Here is a 20,916-nt window from a genome sequence, read left to right as displayed (position 1 = left end):
AAACTATTTTGAAGATTTTCATGGTATGTATTTCTTTATTATTTTACATTTTGAGCATGAAAATGAAATTTTAGACGAAAATGATCTTCTACAAAATTGTTTCTAAAAATGTAAGCTTTCATACTGTGTCATTTGAAACTAGGGTGGTCCACAATATCACACATATCATGTAATCAACTTTTTTATTTGCAAAAATACTGGTATATGCTCTTAGGCAAAGCGGTAGAACTTGAAATTTTGATCAAATTTGCCAAAAAAAGTTTTCTGTAGCTCAAAACTTGACCAATCTAGAGCATTTTTTCCTAATCATCGCAGGGTGGTCCAACAGAAATAAGTTTTTTAACTCTAGTTTTTTAAATATTATTTTCCCGTCAAAGTCGTCTATGAACGACTTTTAGAACTTAACAAAACGCAAGTTTTCATGCAAAAAGATTGTTAATATCTATTTTAGTTCAAAAGTTATTAAAATTTTTGTGATAAAAAATGTTTGACTTTCAAGACGTTTTATTAGAATTACAAAAATAACACATCTGTAATTTTTTGATATAATATACAATTTTATTTTGTCTTTTGAACGCCGTCAAAAGATATGTTTTATGTTTGCCCCAATCAGAGAAATTCACAATCAAAGTAGGCATGTTTTTGGGAGAAAAACAATAATAACTCCTAAACGGAAAGATATAGCGATTTTCTTCACTCACCAAATTAGGCATTTTTTAAAGCTCTAAAAGTGTTTCATAGACTACATTGATGAAAAATTTGAATTGAAATCTCTAGAGCCAGAAAACCAGTTTTGTTCGGACCACCCTATGTCACCGTAGGAAAAAAGCTCTAAATCGGTCAATTTAAGAGATACAAAAAAACTTTTATTGGCAAAGTTGCTTGAAATTGAATGGTCTATAACTTTGCTGAAGCATGTATAATATAATTTCTACAAATAAGAAAGTTAGTTTAATCATTTCTATGAAAATGTGGTCCACCCTAATTTTCAATAAAACCAAACAAAGGGCTCAACTAATACAAACAACTTTGTAGAAGACCGTTTTTGTCTAATGTTTCATTCTAAAGCTCAGAATGCATCTTTCCGCGTAAAACTGATTCCTGGACCATAGTGCATTGACCTCTATAAAAATTCTGAACACAAATCTTGATAGGTATTTCTACGATGAACAACATTGTCGAAGACCGCAAAGCAATCTGATGCTTGTGAAAAACGTTAATAAGCATAGACTATTCGGAAATTTGGCCCGATTTTATTATTATTGTTATTCTTTTACGTGTTAATCAACATCGCCCTGCCAATAGGTTTTCATTGAATAACTTTTTTCACAAGTGTCGGATTGTTTCGCGGTCTTCGGCAATATTCTTCATGGTAAAAATACCTATCGAGGTCTGTGTTCAGAATTTTTATAGCGATCAATGGGCGTCCTCTGGCGATTTTTCTTTGCAAAAGTAAGTTTTCCCATAGTAAATCCCATACAAACTTTGAACGGCTGGCGCTAAAATATAGTTTCTCCGATCGAGCTGAAATTTTGCACAGTTGGTATGGGACCAAAATGCAATCCAAAAAGTGGACTGGAGCGAGAATCTTAATTTTGTCTCACACTAATGTACATAAATCGCCTTCACTTTTGTACGTAGCAGATTTTTTTGCATCATCTCATAAGTGGAATTTTGCACATATAAGCCTCACATAACACAAAAGGTGATCTCATTTTACGTACATTTTGGTTGTCTACGAAATCAATTCAGCAGGATTTTTCAGGAAATACTTTCAATTTTGCTCTCCGTTATTCCTTTTATAAATTTATAAGGAATTTCTCTGAAAGTTAGTCTGGAAAAGAATCAAAAATTTTATTGAAATCGTCCGAAAAATTTCGTATTGATTTACTTTGAGGATCTTCTGAAAATTATTCGGGAAATTTCAGAAAAAACTGTTCAAACTGAACAATTCAAAAAGCAGCTCCAAAGTGTTTATAGGAGCTGCTTTTTGAATTGTTTCGGTAATTCGTTCAAAAAGTTTTTCGAAGCATACTAAAATGTTTGAGGGTGCCTCCAAGCATTCCTTCATGCTTTTCAGTAAAGACACTTCCAGATTTTTTTAAGCATTTTAAACTTCATGTATTCCAGAAATTATTAATGTTATTCCTCGAAGGATAACACTGCAGAACACGATTTTGTCTCAAGCACCAAAATACCGCTATTTACTTAATTAAGGGTTGTTAAATCCATTGCCATTTACAGAAATATCATAGCACGTCTGATTTTTGAGATATTGGCTGTTGAAAATGCTATATTTGACTATTTCTGTAAACTTGCATGCAAGTTTCCCAGCTTGTATGGCAATTTATTTGCTTAGTTTGCCTCAGAACTCACACTTCATGTGTATAACAATACTTATCATCAATGTTCATAACACTTCTGATGATCAAAACTTTTTTTTTGTTGGATTAGAAAAGTATTATATTTTGCCATATGTGATAAACGAAGAATTTCGTATGGAGACTGCAAGCATGTTGAAAAATTCGATTGAAAATTTAATCGTATAATTTCGATCAAATTATATATGAAATGAAAGTTATACACCCGATTCTGGTTTTGCACGGGAAATGCGTACCGTGCAAAAAAAGTTTTCAGTTCAAAATTTTAAAAACCGTGCAAAAAAAGTAACACCATTTCTCGACGTTTCATGCAAAAATAAGGTTTTGGCGGAAAAAAATGTATGGAAACTTTTTTTGCACGGCCGTGTAAAAAAATCCGTGCAAAAACAGAATCGAGTGTAGTTCTATTTTGCATGCTTGGTGGATTAGATCATAATATTTTTTTGATAAATCCTTATTTAAATTTTATGTAAACATCAATGAAACCAATGTTTATACAACTTTGGCGACCTGTAGCTAAAAATTGTGACGTGCTGGAACATGTCTAAGAACGGCATCAGATTCAGCAACCCCAAATCTACTAGAAACACATAATTTGATTCTTGAGACACGCAAAAATGTCATTTTTGTTACGCTGTGTAATTGATGGTTTTACAGTATACTGAAACCTCAATTTACGAAGTTTTCTTACGTACATCAATTCACGTACTTTATTTTTACTAAGCTCAAATTTAGTTTAGACAACCTCAAGGGAACGTATATATCGGAATGATGAGTAACGTGGAGATAATTTGATTTCTTTTCAATCTATGAATTACTCAAACCTACCATAAACTTCAAAATACTCTGGAATATATTCATTGGATCTACAAGTGCGATAAATGAATATTTTAAATCTTTGCGTATCCAAAGAAGTTCAGAGCAATATTTTGCGTTGATTCTGTTGTTGTATTGTTGCATTCAAGAGATGTTCTGAGTCATCCAAGAACTTATAGGCCTTAGAATCGACATACACTACCCGTCATAAATACGGACTCACTAAAATAAGTATTGCAACACCCAGTTGAATATTAAATAATACCCCAAAAAGTTTAGCATCACCTCAAAATAGGTAAATTTACATTGTTATATCTCAAGATCCTTATGGTATGCGAAGAACCGACCTTCAGCAAAGTTGTTCAGCGGTACAAGGACATCCGAGAAGCAAACAGTTTGGTTCGAAATTTTGCCGATAGGGGGTGCTAGTGAGCATATAAAATTTAGCGTGCTAAACTTGTTGTCTCCACAAGAGATACGAAGCTCGAGTCTTCGGGAAAGATGTTCAGAGCGTCATGTACATCCGGAAAGCGGACCTTTTAATTGGTGCCACTAATGAGCATATAAAATTAAGGATTTCAAGCTAGTTATATCTTCTGATCCAGATAAGATAGAAAATTGGAGTCTTGAAGTCGATTCACTAGGAAATGAAGTGAATCAGGAATGAATCACTGCACAGTGATCCAGGAATCAGTTTTACGCGGAAAGATGCATTTTGAGCTTTAGAATGAAACATTAGACAAAAACGGTCTTCTTCAAAGTTGTTTGTATTAGTAAGGCCCTTTGTTTGGTGTTATTGAAAATTAGGGTTGACCACATTTTTAAAGAAATTGTGTAACTAATTTTCTTATTTGGAGAAATTATATTATACATGCTTCAGCAAAGTTGTAGACCATTCAATTTTAAGCAACTTTGCTAAAAAAGTTTTTTGTATCTCTTAAATTGACCGATTTAGAGCTTTTTCCCTACGGCGACATAGGGTGGTCCGAACAAAACTGGTTTTCTAACTCTAGAGTTTTCAATTCAAATTTCTCATCAAAGTAGTCGATGAAACACTTTTAGAGCTTTGAAAAATGCGTAATTTGGTGAGTGAAGAAACTCTCTATCTCCTTCCGTTTGGGAGTTTTTGTTGTTTTACTTTGATTAAGAATATCTCTGATTGGGGCAAACATAAAACATATCTTTTGACGGCATTCAAAAGACAAAATAAAATTGTATATTATATCAAAAAAATTCAGATGTGTTATTTTTGTAACTCTAATAAAATGCCCTGAAAAACAAACGATTTTAAGCATAAAAACTTTAATAACTTTTGAACTAAAATAGATATCATCAATATTTTTGCATAAAAATTTGCGTTTTGTTAAGTTCTTAAAGTCGTTCATAGACCGCTGTGACGAGAAATCTGAAATAAGAAAGATAGGGCTCTAAAACTATTTTGAAAATTTTCATAATATGTATTTCTTTATTATTTTGCATTTTGAGCATGAACATAAAATTTTAGACAAAAATGATCTGCTACAAAATTGTTTCTAAAAATGTAAGCATCCATACTGTGTCATTTAAAACTAGGGTGGTCCACAATATCACACAAATCATATAATCAACTTTTTTATTTGCAAAAATACTGGTACATACTCTTAGGCAAAGCGGTATAACATGAAATTTTGATCAACTTTGCCAAAAAAGTTTTTCTGTGGCTCAAAATTTGACCAATCTAGAGCATTTTTTCCTAATCATCGCAGGGTGGTCCAACAAAAATAAGTTTTTAAACTCTAGAGTTTTTGATACTACAGTTAACTCTCCCTTACTCGATATTCCGTATCTCGATATCGAGTTAGCGAACCATAGTAAAAGTTGGTTTTCATGGCTAACTCGATTGTCTCTTGGATCGCAGTTGCATTGGTTTTGTGTTCTGTAACTCGATACCTCCCTAATTCGATGGTCCCTTCAATATTGAGTAAGGGAGAGACGACTGTAGTTTCTCGTCAAAGTCATCTGTGAAAGACTTTAAGAACTTAACAAAACGCAAATTTTCATACAAAAAGATTGTTGGTATCTATTTTAGTTCAAAAGTTATTAAAGTTTTTGTGGTAAAAAATATTTCTTTTTTAAGACAATTTTTTAGAGTTACAAAAATTACATATTTGTAGTTTTGATATAATATACAATTTTATTTTAACTTTCGAATGCCGTCAAAAGATATGTTTTATGTTTGTCCCAATCAGAGATATTCTCAATCAAAGTAGGCATGTTTTTGAGAGTTAAACAACAAAAACTCCCAAACGGAAGGAGATAGAGGGTTTATTCAATCACCAAATTACGCATTTTTCAAAGCTTTAAAAGTGTTTCATAGACTACTTTGATGAGAAATTTGAATTGAAAACTCTAGAGCCAGAAAACCAGTTTTGTTCGCACCACCCTATGTCACCGTAGGAAAATAGCTCTAAATCGGTCAATTTAAGAGATACAAAAAAAAACTTTTATTGACAAAGTTGCTTGAAATTGAATGGTCTACAACTTTGCTGAAGCATGCATAATATAATTTCTACAAATAAGAAAGTTAGTTCCACAATTTCTATGAAAAAGTGGTCCACCCTTATTTTCAATAACACCAATCAAAGCGCCATACTAATACAAACAACTCCGGCCATTTGGCCGAACGCCGTTTGGCCAAATGCCGTTTGGCCGAACTGGTCATTTGGCCGAATCTAAAAACAAAATGCTTCAACGCTGATAAGTAGGAGTCATTAGTAAGGCCCAATAACTAATCAGGTAATTCATTTGTTGATTTTGATAATGTGGCCGAACGTCATATTTGTCGCTATATTAGTGCTCCAAGAGTATAATTAAAATGATCCATTAACTCAGGACGAAGTTTTGAACTCGCGTCAAGACTCTAAGCTGATAGTTGGTTCGTTTCTGGATTACCAACGGTGTGCTAGGTTTACTCCTGATTGATTTTCATCAGAATTTTTTTCTTCTTTTAAACATCGGCTATTCTTTCGATTTGTACTGATTCCATGAATATTGGCAGTAATAAATCTTATATTATTATTGGAAATTTCACCTTCTTTAAATTATCGGCAGTTCTTTGTAGTTATACTGATATAATAATTATTTGCATTACACTTGCTTTAATATTTATAAGAAATTATTCCTTCTTTTGATCATAGGCTGTTCTTTAATTTTTGAATTTTTTATTGGAATTATGGCTTATAATACGCTCAGCAAGAGTCTTATAAAAAACATATTTTTTAGCACAAGGGTTAACATATGTAAGATTTCATTCTCCTCCAAGATTAAGTCTGCACCGTTGCATTCGTATATCAATAATTCAAACGGTTCAGTGAACGTCAATAAGGCTCACTGTTTCTCCGTCGAGAAAAGAAGAAGCCAAAACTCGTGTTTGCTAAAACTTTGAATTAAATCGCTTAATACAATTCGAAGCATTGAAGCAAACCGATGCTTCTGTAAGAAGGACGAATAAGTCTTAAACTGTCTTTTATTATTTATCATTCTTTAAAAATAAATTGTTCTTTAAAATTCAGCTTTTAAATTTATTAAAAATTCATGCTAACAATTATCTACCATCTATTGTTTTCATTTTCGGCCAAACGGCATTCGGCCAAATGGCATTCGGCCAAATGACCCTTCCGGTCAAATGGCGTTCGGCCAAACGGCATTCGGGCAAATGGCGTTCGGCCAAATGACCCGGAACCAATGGACCAGACCTGAATCACGTGAATATGAAGTAATTTTGACCTATAAAGTGATTCAAACCTGATGCACTTGAATACACAATGAATCCGACACGAATCACTTGGATGTGGACCGAATTTAAGATGAATCACTTGACTATGAAGTGAATCTGTATTGAATCACTTGAATATAAAATAAATCAGACTTGAATCACTTGTATATGTAGTGAATCTGATCTGAATCACTTAAATATGAAGTATAACAGATATGAATCATTTGAATATAGCGAATCAGTCTCGATTATAAAGAGTCTAAAAGAAGAGAATTGAAAAAAAATACAAGATTAACTTAATTACTTGAAAATGAAGTAAATAAACCTGAATCACATGAAAATGAAGTAAATCAGTCCTGAATTCCCGAATAACTAAAATATAAATCAAATCAAACTTCAAACACTTGAATATAAAGTAAATCATACATGTATCGCTTGTAAAGGAATACATCAGACTTGAATCACTCAAAAATGGAGCGAATCAGTAATGATGTCCTCAAATATGAAGTAAATTAGCCCTGAATCTCTATAAAATGCAGTCAATTGTACCTGAAACACTTGAATATAAAGTGAATCAGGCATAATTCACTTGAAAATGAAGTGAATCAGTCCTAAACTGCTTGAACATGAAGTGAATCATACCTGATCAACTGGAAAATGCAGTGAAACAAAACTAAATGAGCTTAATTTTAGGTGAATCGGACCTGAACTATTTGAGTATCAAGTATTTCATACAATATGAAGTAATATAGACCTGCATCACTTGAATATCAAGTGGATCAGTTTTAAACAGCTTGAATATGTAGTGAATCCGACATGATCACTGAAATATGAAGTGAATCAATCTTAAATCATTTGAACATAAAGTGAATCAAGCTTGAAACACTTGAAAATGAAATAAAACAGACATGAACCACTTGAAATCAGTTGAACATTAATTGAATCGAACCTGGAACAGTTGAATATGAAGTAAATCATGTTTGAATCATTTGAATACGGAGCGAATTGGAAATTTATCATTTGAATAATAAATCAATCCTGAATCACTTGCAAATGAAGTGAATCCGACGTTAATCACTTGGATATGAAGCGAACCAAATCTGAATCATTTGAATAAGAAGTAAATCACTTTTATATGGAGTGAATCTGACATGATTTATTTAATAAGGAGAAAATCAAACCTGAATTACTTGATTATGAAATTAATCAAAACTGAAACACATGAATAGAAAAAGACATCAGACATTAAGGCTAAGTAGCCCGTCATTCGTTTTGTCAACAATGATGACTTTTCAGCTTGCATTTCAAAGTGATGAAACTCAGCCTTGATAGTTTATATTGACTTGGAAAAGTATCACTGTATACGTTAACATGCATAAAGTATGCCGTTAGGTGTATCAGTGCAAAACTAACTGATTTTCTTTGATTCGAAATCGTGAGATGAATTACCCACAATCATCAACGACGCGTACAAATTTCAATGACGGCCTACTTCGCCTTAATCACTAGGGATGGAGTGAATCAACATAAATCACTTTAATATAGAGACAATCTATCCTGAATCATTTGGATATGTAGAGTTTCTGACTTGAATAGTTGTTGATACACGGAATAGTTGAAAAGAGCGTTCAAATTGCTATAAAACTGATGAAATATCACTCAAATTGCTAAAACTTTTCTTGCTTGTACCAATAGTTGCGGTAAAGTGTTCCTATAGTGGAGGATCCCATAAGAAAACAACGGATACCGCAACTATAGGAACACAAATTAAAAAAAATACCGCAACTAAAGGAACAGTGCACCAATAGTGGAGGTATTATTTTTCACTGACATGCCGTGGATTACTGCGATGAAATCAGTTTTCTCATTTAGACAATGGTCGTTACTTCCCGTTACAACATTAATAGGGCAAACGCTCCCTTAGTGGAGGTAGCTCCAATAGTGGAGGTAGTGTGTTTTGGCATGTTTCGCGCTAATAAATGATTTTGTGATATTTTTGTATTATGTACGATGCGAAAATGATACAAGTAATCGAATAATATTCATGAAATTTAACCGTAAAACCATTTAAAACAATTATTTTGCTTAATTTTTTTGCTCCTTTGCACCTATAGTGGTGCATCAGTACCCATAGTGGAGGGTCCCATAAGAAATCAATGGTTTGCGCCACTAAAGGAACCATCCTTAAAATATACCTCCACTAAAGGAACAGTGTTCCTATTATTAGTGCAAGGCTTTTTGCAGGGAAATTTCAAATGAATCGTGATTTTTATACATTTGAATGATTGAAGGATTTGAGATCTATCGAATGATACGTTACATCTACCCTAATTTGAATATGATGTGCGTCAGGCATGAATCACTCGCACATGAAGTAAAACATACCCGAATCCTTAAAAGATGCATCAGATTACCTTGATCTTCTAACAACTTTGCCAAAAACTTGAACATTCTTCCTTATCAAAATTATAGAGATATAACTTGTATGGACATACATAAATCAATATGTTTGCTTTTGCTTTTTGAATGTCCTTGACTTTCTGAACCACTTTTCTGAAGACTTACTTGGATCAAGAGATTTCAATTTCACAGCTTGCAGCAAAATTTCGAACTAAACTGTTTTCAATTTGGATGTCCTTGAACTTATAATTAACTTTGTCCAAGACTCGAACTTTCTACCTTATCTGGATGATGAGATAGATGCCCATTTTTATCTGCACACTAGCGCTACCTAGCGGCTAAATTTTGAATCAAACTACCTGTTTTCCGGATGTCCTTGGCATTATGAATAACTTTGCCGAAGACTCGAACTTTCTATCCCATATGGATCGGGAGATAGAACTTGCTTAAAATGCTCAATTTTACATAATCACTAGCGTCACCTAGCGGAAAAAATTGCGAACTAAACTGTCTGTCTTCCGAATGTCCTTGACCTTCTGTACAATTTTGCCGAAGACTTGAACTTTCTCTTTAATGTGGATCACAAGATAACACATGCTTAAACTATTTGCTTTCCGAATGTCCTTGATCTGCTGAACAACTTTGCTGAAGACCGCATCATAATAGATCATCAGCATCTAGAGATATAGCATCATGAATGTTCCTGTTTTGAGGTGATGCTAAACTTTTCAGGGTGATTCAAATACTTCCGATCAACTTACTGGAATCTATGAGATTGTTCTAGAAAATTCGAAAAAAAAATGCCAAGTTATTTTGTCACACTGGTAATTGTAATCGCATAACAGTCACATTAAGATTATACTTGAGCCCGTAGTGAAGTAGCAATGAAATTTCTATCAGAATTATTTTCTGACTAATATCCCAGTATGCCAAATAAGTTGCACAAAATTTCAGCCTCCAATAAGCACTTTTGAGTTCTTGATTATTTTTATAATTTTTAGTTTTTTCCCATACGTATACTCGCAGACGTGCTGAAGGACCGTGGATTCGGCATCGTAGCGTTGCAGGAAGTGTGTTGGAAGGGATCAATGGTGCGAACGTTTAGAGGTAACCATACCATCTACCAGAGCTGCGGCAACACACACGAGCTGGGAACAGCTTTTATAGTGATGGGTGATATGCAGAGGCGCGTGGTCGGGTGGTGGCCGATCAATGAGAGAATGTTCAAGTTAAGAATCAAAGGCCGATTCTTTAACTTCAGCATAATCAACGTGTATAGCCCTCACACCGGAAGCACTGATGATGATAAAGACGCTTTTTACGCGCTGCTCAAACGCGAGTACGACAGCTGCCTAAGCCACGGCGTCAAAATCATCATAGGAGATTTAAACGCTCAGGTTGTCCAGGAGGAGGAATTTAGACCGACAATTGAAAAGTTCAGCGCCGACTGGCCGATGAACGAAAACGGCTTACGACTAATTGATTTCGCCGCCTCCAAGAATATGGCCATTCGTAGCACCTACTTTCAGCACAGCCTTCCATACCGATACACCTGGAGATCCCCACAGCAGACAGAATCAGAAATCGACCACATGCTGACAGGTGGACGGCACTTCTCCGACATTATCGACGTCAGGACCTATCGTTGCGCTAACATCGACTCTGACCACTATCTGGTGATGGTTAAACTGTGCCTAAAACTATCCGTCGTTAACAACGTACGGTACCGACGGCCGCCCCGGTAAGACCTAGAGCGGCTCAAGCAACCGGATGTCGCAGTGGCATACGCGCAGCACCTCGTGGCAGCATTACCGGAAGAGATCTGGATCTGGTTTTCGGGAGAAAAAAACGCCACCTGGAGGCGACGGAGTGTGAGGAGATGGAACAACTGTGCCGGTCTCAAGAAACACGTAAGTTCTATCAGAAGCTCAACGCATCCAGCAACGGCTTCGTGCCGCGTGCCGAGATGTGCAGGGATAAGGATGGGAGCTTTTTGACGGACGAGCGTGAGGTGATCAAAAAGTGGAAGCAGCACTTCGACGAACATCTGAATGGCGCTGAGAGCACAGGCAATGAAGATCGGGACAACGGAGGAAATGCCTTCGTCAGTACTGTGGAGGATGGAAACCAACCAGCCCCCACTTTGAGGGAGGTTAAGGATGCCATTTCTGGACAAACATTTCAAAAGGGCACATCAACATTGGTAAACATTGGCTTTGCAAGACGCTGTTGAGCCCAATTCAACTCGATCACGCTCACCAATACCACTATCAGGAAGAGCTAACCCCAAGCTTTCTGATAGTGGTGTTAGTTTGCGTGGGCGGGCTAAGAAGGGCTCAACAGCAATGTTTCTAAAAAAAGGCTCAAGACCTCTTAGGCCCTTTTCAAATGTTTGTCCAGATTTATCAGCTGAAGAACAATAAAGCTGCTGGTAAGGATGGTATCGAAGCTGAACTTATAAAAATTGGCCCGAAGAGGAAGGCCATTTGTTTGCACCGGCTGATATGCACACTCTGGGAAACAGAACAGCTACCGGAGGAGTGGAAGGAAGGTGTGATATGCCCCATCTACAGGAAAGGCGACAAGTGAGATTGTGAGAATTTTCGAGCGATCACTTTTCTAAATGCGGCGTACAAAGTATTATCCCAGATCATCTTCCGTCGTTTGTTACCTATAGTAAGCGAGTTCGTCGGAAGCTGTCAAGCCGGCTTCGTTGACGGCCGATCGACAATGGACCAGATCCTTACTGTACGGCAAATCCTCCAAAAATGTCGTGAAAACCAGGTCCCAACGCATCACTTTTTCATCGAATTCAAGGTGGCGTACGATAGTACCGACCGCGTAGAGCTATGGAAAATCATGGACGAGAACAGCTTTCCCGGGAAGCTCACGAGACTGATAAGATCGACGATGGAAGGTGTGCAAAATTATGTGAAGGTTTCAGGAGAACACTCCAGTTTGGAGTCTTTGGATCCCGCCGGGGACTACGACAAGGTGATGGACTTTCGTGCCTGTTGTTCATGTGTTATGCGGAGTGCCGGGCTCAACAGCCGTGGTACGATTTTTACGAGATCCAATCAATTTGTTTGCTTCGCGAATGATATGGACATTGTCGGCCGAACATTTGAAAATATAACAGACCTGTACAGCCGCCTGAAACGCGAGGCAGCAAAAGTTGGACTGGTGGTGAATGCGACGGCGACAAAGTACATGCTTTTTAGTGGGGCCGAGCGCGACAGGGCTCGCATAGGTAGCAGTGTTACGATAGACGGGGATACGTTTGAGGTGGTCGACGAGTTAGTCTACCTTGGATCCTTGCTGATGGCTGACAATAACGTTAGCCGTGAAATACAGAGGCGCATCATCAGTGGAAGTCGGGCCTACTATGGCCTCCACTAGAAGTTGCGGTCAAAAAAGATTCACACCCGCACCAAATGTACCATGTACAAAACGCTCATAAGACCGGTAGTCCTCTACGGGCATGAAACGTGGACGATGCTCGAGGAGGACGTTGGGTGCTTAGGACGATCTTTGGCGGCGTGCAGGAAAACGGTGTGTGGCGGCGAAGGATGAACCACGAGCTCGCCCAACTCTACGGCGAACCCAGAATTCAAAAGGTGGCCAACGCTGGAAGGATACGATGGGCAGGGCATTTTGCAAGAATGCCGGACAGCAACCCTGCAAAGATGGTGATCGCTTCGGATCCGTATGGTTCAAGAAGACGTGGAGCGCAGCGAGCTAGGTGGCGAGCGTGGGACAGAACCGAGGATGGAGAGATGTGGTCACAAACCGAATATTGAGGCGTGAAATTGTTGATTCAGTGTTATCTGTTTAGATGTTAACTAAATAAATGAGTGACTGAAGAAAATCAGCCAAAGCCGCTCGTAGAAGTGCCCATCGGACCTCAACGGACGAGGAGGATTTCAACATGTGCGCCGTCAAAATGTTTGTCCTTGTTACTCGGATCTCACCGTTCAATCGGCTTTTTTTCAGGGCCAACAAATGTGTACTAAAGAATTGATTGTGTAATATTTCCTAATGTGTATACTCCATACTTGATATAATCTCTTAAATCTTCTCGTAGCATCATACATAGCATTTATTATGAATATTTCACAATTGCCAATTGGGGCCTTCCTTAGCCGAGTGATTAGAGTCCACGGCTACAAAACAAAGACATGCTGAAATTATCTGACTTCGATACCCGGTCGGTCCAGGATCTTTTCGTAATTGGAACTTCCTTGAATTCCCTGGGCATAAACTCTCATGGTACCTGCCACACGATGTACGAATGCGAAAATGGCAACTTTGGCAAAGAAAGCTCGCAGTTAATAACTGTGGAAGTGCCCATTGAACACTAAGCTGAGCAGCAGGTTTTGGCCCAGTGAGAATGTTATGCCAAGAAGAAGAAGAAGAGGAAGAAGAAAAAGAAGAAGAAGAATAATAATTGACAATACGGCAAATTGAAATTTACGGTGGCGATGACGATATCGATGACTGGGGTACTTCTCCGAACGAAGAGCTCCTCACTGTTCCTAAATTCACCAACCATTACATTGTGAATTATACCCAAAGGAAGGTTGCAATTATAATAATTAACTTTAATTCAAATGCAGCAAATCACATGGTGTAGTCAATGTCATTTGGTCGTGTCTTGTATACAATCCCCACTGATTTTTTAAAATATTTTACTTTGAAATCCGTAACTCTGAATAAGCTTCCGAACCAAATGACAGATTTCCCTCAAAACCATAACGTAATTGAATACTCAAAATCACAGCACCTATCATCTATCATCAAACATCCTGCAAAAAACTACAGCACTGTTGTTAGAATCTGACCCAGAATTGATCGAAGTTTTGTCCATAGTAGTCCTACGTCAACCCCGCGGTAGTGTAACAGACATTACCCACCCCAATTATTTTTTCAAGTGCTGAAGCTAGTTTAAGATTGATTGATAAATGAACATACCTTATCAACATAGATCCGATCCAATTCGCGAGTCCTGGACAGAATGGTTGCACTCTGCCGGTGTCCGAACGGAATCTTCTGGCACGAATACACTCCAGCGAATGTGTTGTAATCACTCATGAACACGACAAACTTCGCCGAGCCAGCCACACCTGAAACGAATCACGCAAGCTATTCATCAATCCGCACAGTCATAATTCAGCCCCCCGAAAAAAACTTACTCAATGGGAACCGAACCGTCATCCGTGCCGGGACGTCCTTATCGGTCACGGTCAGCTTTCCGGTGTAGCTGTACTCGTGCTTGAGTGGTCCAACCGAGAGGGGATTCCGCTGGGACACCTGTTCGATGTCGTACTCGCCCGGTTCGTCCGTTTTGGTGACGTTGTAGATGACGCAACTGGAAGCGGTGCCCGTCTTCTGGATCACGTACCAAACGCCAAGGAACTGTTCGTTGGAAGGGGAGAGATATGGAAGCAAAATCAGTTATCGTTGGAAATCTGGTGGAATGTTATTTTAAACAACCGGTGGCGATATTGAATTGCTCGAATTTTACAAATGACAAAAAGCACTAGCTGCTGCTGGATAGGTACGTGAAATATTTTGCTCTGTTTGCAGAGCAATCTAATGCAGTTGCTCGATGTTCTCCGCCCCCCGGAAAGCAATGCACCTTTGGGACTGCTCCAAGTCCAGGTCGTAAAACGGAACCATTTATATCAATTTGCTGCACCATGTCCCGACACGACGCGATGCCAGGAGAGCAACACGTTTTCGGTCAAACCCACCGCCCAGCCAAACAGGGCAACCGGGACTCGCGAGACGAGGGCAGCCGTCCAACCCAACCCCACAGTGGTTCAAAGAAGACCCAAACCTCAAATATCAGAGTACAGGTATCCGGTGATCTACGACGGACTTCATCTACGCGGTTTCCATGTAGGACGGATAGCCGTATCGGTAAACGTGCAGCTGTTCAGCGAGACAAAGCTGAGGGTCGTCGGTTCGAATCCCACTGGTCGGTAATCTTTGTGGGTTTGAAGGTTTGTAGACTTCCAAGAGCATAGAGTATCTTGGTACTAGTCACACCCATGAAAAATGGTCCGCTGATGGCCCCTTGTGGGTGAAAGCAAATCTTTAAAAAACTGTAACTCGAAAACGGTTTGTCCGATCGATTTGAGATTACCTATTACAATACCTACAAAGTTGTAGGTATTGCTTAGGACTATATGGAGAAAAATATGCACGGTAAAAATAAGTTACAGATTATTTTTTATTTCAAAAACAAAATTTTAAAATCGATTTTCTCCAGAAACGCAGTTTTGATTTTTTTTATTTTTGGATATGTTTTAGGGGACAACTTATGTGATTTATTGCACAATGTTTCAAAATGGAAGAATTATGGACAAAAAAGTTATGATTTTTTAAAAAATTACAGATTTTGAAATAAAATCGAAATAGAGGAAAACAATATTTTTTATGTGATTATTTGAAAGTACACAAAAATTGCAATCGAAAAGTACTATAAATATTTTCTAGGTTGCATCAATTTCGAGATAAACTCATATTTATATAAAATTTTCAAATAAAAAAAGAAAAATAGGTTCTTTTCAAGCATATTTCGTGTTTCTCCATTCCAGAAAAAAATTAGTTTTGATTGAGCGAATCGTAGCTAAATCGTTTATCGTTTGATCAAAACATTTATGCTTAAGGTGAAGGTTCATTGAGCACGTAAACATAATGTTGCCACCCACTCGAGCAACCCGCTAAAGCCACCTCTCGAGCCACCCAACAAGGCGGAGCACAATGTTATGTGCATCGGCCAAAAATAAATCATCATGTTTCATGTATACCTCCACCAACACAATTATGTAGGTAGTGTTACTTGCACACGTTTCATACAAAGGTATTATTGTCGATATGAATTCATCAACAACTTCATAAAAACTCAAAATCACAATTTATTTCATTTGGTAGTGAAAACATGTTTTTTGACCAAAATTATAAGCATTTTTCACACCATGCGTGTGTTGTTTACTATTTTTGGCAGTTTTCTCCTCTCTTCTCTCGCTTCTCACGGACGGAGAAAGTTGCCATCAGTATGCATTTGAATTCTACAGTCAATTGTAATGCATAATATCTTATATTCATTTTTGCTGTTAAATTGCGTCGTACATTGTTTTTCTCACGCATAAAAATGTTTTGCAACACTGGTGACATTGTACACCTTTTGAGTATTATGAAATTGTAAAATACGTGGTTGTAGCAAGTGTATGAATATCCAAACCATTCTAATTGCAAACATAAAAACTGGCATCACTTCCAATCAGTGAGAGCGGCGCATCCGAATCATAAACAATGTTGGCTCAGTGAATTCGCGTTCCGGTGCTGTTTTCGAGCACAAATTGATCAATATAAGTGATTTATTGCTCCCAGGAGCATCGTGCGTGAATAATCAAAGTGTTTCAAGTATCGCATTAGATTTTTGAATTGCTACGGTGAGTAGAAATACGATTAAAAGTGAGTTTTAGAACGGGCACCGAAAAGCCAGCAAACAATATCTCGGAGCGTGAAGAAGAAGTGATTCGGAAGTGCGTGGTATTTTACAACACAAATCACAGCAATAACTACGTATTTGCATTCAAGAACTAATGATTTGTGAAAAACATATTATGGAATGCTTTCAGTTAAGAACCACCGCTCTACTTTAAGGTTAGTAACTTCAAATAATAATTTTTTGTGATCGCAAAACACTGAGAGAAGTGTGGGAGGAGGGAGCGGAAAGCGAAGGGGGGAGTTAGGTGCCATATTAGAGGCCATTTTGGTACTCATGGAGATATGTCCTTAAGTATTGAAAAAAGAGTGCACTGTAAAAAATATAAACGATATTTTCAAATTAAAATTTGAAGCTAATAGTTCTTAAAAACCGCAACATTGATGTTTTTAATTTTTGGATATATTTTGCAGTTGTTGTAGGTATTGTTTAGGACTATTTGGAAAAAAATATGCACGGTAAAAAATAATGACAGATTTTTTTAATAAAAAAAATTAAAATCGATTTTCTATGACAATGCATCTGTGATTTTTATTATTTTTGGACATGTTTTAGGGGACAACTTATGTGATCTATTGCACAATGTTTCAAAATGGAAGAATTATGGACAAAAAAGTTATAATTTTATAAAATATTACAAATTTTGAAAAAAATTGAAATAAAGGAAAACATAATTTTTATGTGTTTATTTGATAGTACAGAAAATGCATTGGAAGAGTACTTAAGTAAATTTTTTCTAGGTTGCATCAATTTCGAGATATACTCATACTTATATAAAATTTTCAAATAAAAAAAGAAAAATAGGCCCTTTTCAAACATATTTCGTGTTTCTCCATACCGGAAAATTTTATTTTGATTTCAACAACACAAACCAAGTCAAGTCAAGTAAGTAACACTGAAGACGGCTTTACAGTTGAGGTTGAAATACGCGTATCTGTCGAAGGATACAATAGTAGAATTAAAAGGAACAGTACTACTCATCTTTTTGTATATTAACAGGCATTCTACTAAACAGGCTCCACAAGGGTTTTCATCACTTTTGCCTGTGTTAGTAGGTATGATGAACAAACACGTTTTTCCCATACCCATACATTTGGACATGGTAAATGAATAAAAGAAAAACGATGTTTTTTTAAACGTACTTCATGGGTACAAAAATAATGCGCTATGTTGTCAAGTTTTATCACTGTAGCAGCAATCATCATTGAAAAAAATGCGGTACAAAAACTTCGTGGTGTGAAGTACCTATGTAGTATATAAGGTAAGTCTGAAACCGTGAGAGCATTAGTGTTGTATCAACAGTGATTGTTCAGTCAATCATTTAAGTTTTGTTGTAATTTCAGATTTGCGCCACGATTCTGTATCTGTCAACTTATTCATATCTAAAATGATAGATTTTTTGCGATTGGATCACAAATTAACTGTCAACAAGATATATTTTATGTCTGATGGAGCTGCATCACAGTATAAAAATAGGAAGAACTTTTCTGCCCCTCTTTGCACAAAAGTCCCATGTTGGAAAACGACAAACTGAGAAAAAGACGATTGAAATGTGGAAACAATTTTGCTCCATTTTGAGTCTCTATTTGCTCTAAAATGTGTAAAATTTCTACATATCACTGAATCACTTGAGTACACGAACAAACCTAATAAATTTCTTCTAAATTCAAGTTGAAAATTTGCCTTAAAATGCAGAACAATCGTAGCGAGACTGTTATGCGATTATATACAATATAATATGCCAATGTATTTGCATACCAGTCCCATCATGTTCATCGGCTCGTTCGACTAAACTAAACTGCGACTAAACTAAACTTCGACTGTACTAAAACACTCATTGTTATTAATGCACTGGTTGTTTCATTTGCTATTTATGTTCTTTGGCCGTAAATATTTAGTTATTATAGTACAGTCAACTCTCCGTAACTTGATATTAAGGCGACTATCGAGTTAAGGAAATATCGTGTTAAAGAACACAAAATCAGGGTAACTTTGGTTAAAGGAACCATCGAGGTATCCATGAAAACCCACATTTACTACACGTTCTATAACTCGATATCGAGTTACGGATAGTTTACTGTATGTCCATGGATGAATAATCAGATAAAAAAAAATATAGGATTGAATACTTTCTCAAAACACACGTCATGATGTGGAATGCGCTTACAGTCATGAGTCCCAGTCATGAGAGACCCAGATGATCATCTTTTGGATAATGCGGAAATGGAATCCGATGGAAACGATTCGAGATGTTCCAGAACAACCTGAATCAGTGCGAATCTAGCTAATCTGTTATGTGGGAGATCCAGAATGACGAAATAAATTCTTCAGGCTACTTCTGCAAGCCTTGACCGCAGATCTAAAATACAGTGGCTCGTGGGATGTGCCGAGCTAAAGTTTTTCATGTATTTTCCCAATAAGCAGATGAAGAAGACGATAATTGCTGATGGTTTTTATATGGAAATTTTGCTTTCGCGTTGAAAAGTTTTTATTTTGCACACTTACAAGCAAGTACTCCTTGAGTTAATTTTACCAGTTATCGAAAAACGCAAACATAAGTTTTAGTTCGATATTCCTGAGCACCAGCAAAGAATCATTACAAAATTTATATAAAAAATGTAGAATAAACTTTATTTTCTTTTATTTTTTGTTCCTCATTTATTTTTATTCTTCTCGTACCACCCAAATGGTTAAGTACGGACATAAAAGAAGATTAATATTTGTATAAGCCTTATCCAAAATGAAAATCTGTAATGCATCGTAATTGAAAATACATAATTATGTGTGATATCCACTAATTTAAAAATATTTTCGAAACAACGTGAATACATGACATTTACAATGCCGTAAGCAAGTGTGTATTAAATACAGTCAAACCTCCATGAGTCGATATCTGAAGGGACCAGAGACTCATGGGAACATCGAGTCATGGAACAGAACTGCTTTGGAATGCTGTTTGAGCGAATCATCATAGTTACCATGAAATTTTGTTTAAGTATGATTCTATGAGTCAATATTAAGACATAGAAGATCGACTCATGGAGGTTTCACTGTATAATTGATTTCCCTTTACTTCGTTACACATAAGTGAATAACTAGTAGTACCGAGAGACCGTATGTAGTACTAGAAGTGGTACCCATTCTGAGCCCGACCACTATACGGACTTTGATGTGACTGTTATGCGAATATTTTCAAGATGGGACAACACAAGTGGGGTTTGTTTTTGTACAAGTTAGGAACAAAAGCTACTTTTTTAGCAGTTTTTATCGATCTTCTGACGATGATGAGTTGATTTATGCAAACAACGCAAATCGGTCAAAAGTCGACATGGGACTGTTATGCGATTATGGGCAGTTTTCAACTCTTTGGAAATTTAAAATCAAATATGATATAGAAGTTGAATGGCATTTTTTTGCAACATCACATGGAAAAGGGCCATGCGATGCTATAGGAGGGACACTAAAACGTATGGCTACCAGAGCCAGTCTTACCAAAGAACGTGAACATCCGATAAAAAATGCTAAGGAACTATATGATTGGGCTCAAAAACGGAAAGAAGAGCAGCTTACACAAATCTTCTTTTGTTATTCAACTACTGAGGAATATGATATCATTGCACAAGAACTTAACCAACTATTTTCAAGTGCAAAAACAGTTCAAGGCACTCAGCAATATCACTCGTTTATCCCTATCTCTGAAACACAAATTGAAGTTAAACAATTTTCGAGCTGTGACGATAACAAGAAAGTAGTTGATATAATTAAGAAATAAAATTCCAGTATGTATATATAAATAAAAACAAAAAATAACAAACTCTTTCTCCATGGTTTACCGTGTATATCTCGGAAGTGATGCATCTCAGCTAAATTTTACCTGAGTATTTTTCGATAGAAATTTTTCATATTTAAAAATATATAGTTATTTTTCTGTACTAAAAAAAAAACGCACCAAAAATATCGTTTTACATAAATTCGTTTTATTAATTTTTTTAAATAATTTATTTTTTATCCAAAAATTTTCCGTTTTGAGGCATTGTGCAAGAAATTAC

General features: G+C 36.6%; 1 protein-coding gene across 2 annotated transcripts in view; it reads right to left on the bottom strand.

Annotated features, from left to right (window-relative positions):
• LOC5578236 (apolipoprotein D) overlaps positions 1–20,916 on the bottom strand; it is a 146,722-nt gene that overhangs the window by 75,584 nt on the left and 50,222 nt on the right. For both annotated transcript variants that reach the window (XR_002502535.1, XM_021854302.1), the window contains exons 2-3: positions 14,544–14,766; positions 14,323–14,474 (exon numbers count right to left, since the gene is read on the bottom strand). Coding sequence is in view for 1 of the 2 variants with exons in the window: in XM_021854302.1 (XP_021709994.1) it covers positions 14,323–14,474; positions 14,544–14,766 (375 nt within the window). In the remaining variant the exon portion in view is untranslated. The remainder of the gene's footprint in view (positions 1–14,322; positions 14,475–14,543; positions 14,767–20,916) is intronic.

The sequence above is a fragment of the Aedes aegypti genome, chromosome 3 (genome assembly GCF_002204515.2).
Source record: "Aedes aegypti strain LVP_AGWG chromosome 3, AaegL5.0 Primary Assembly, whole genome shotgun sequence".
Lineage (NCBI taxonomy): Eukaryota > Metazoa > Arthropoda > Insecta > Diptera > Culicidae > Aedes > Aedes aegypti.
This window is presented reverse-complemented; position numbering and strand designations above follow the sequence as displayed.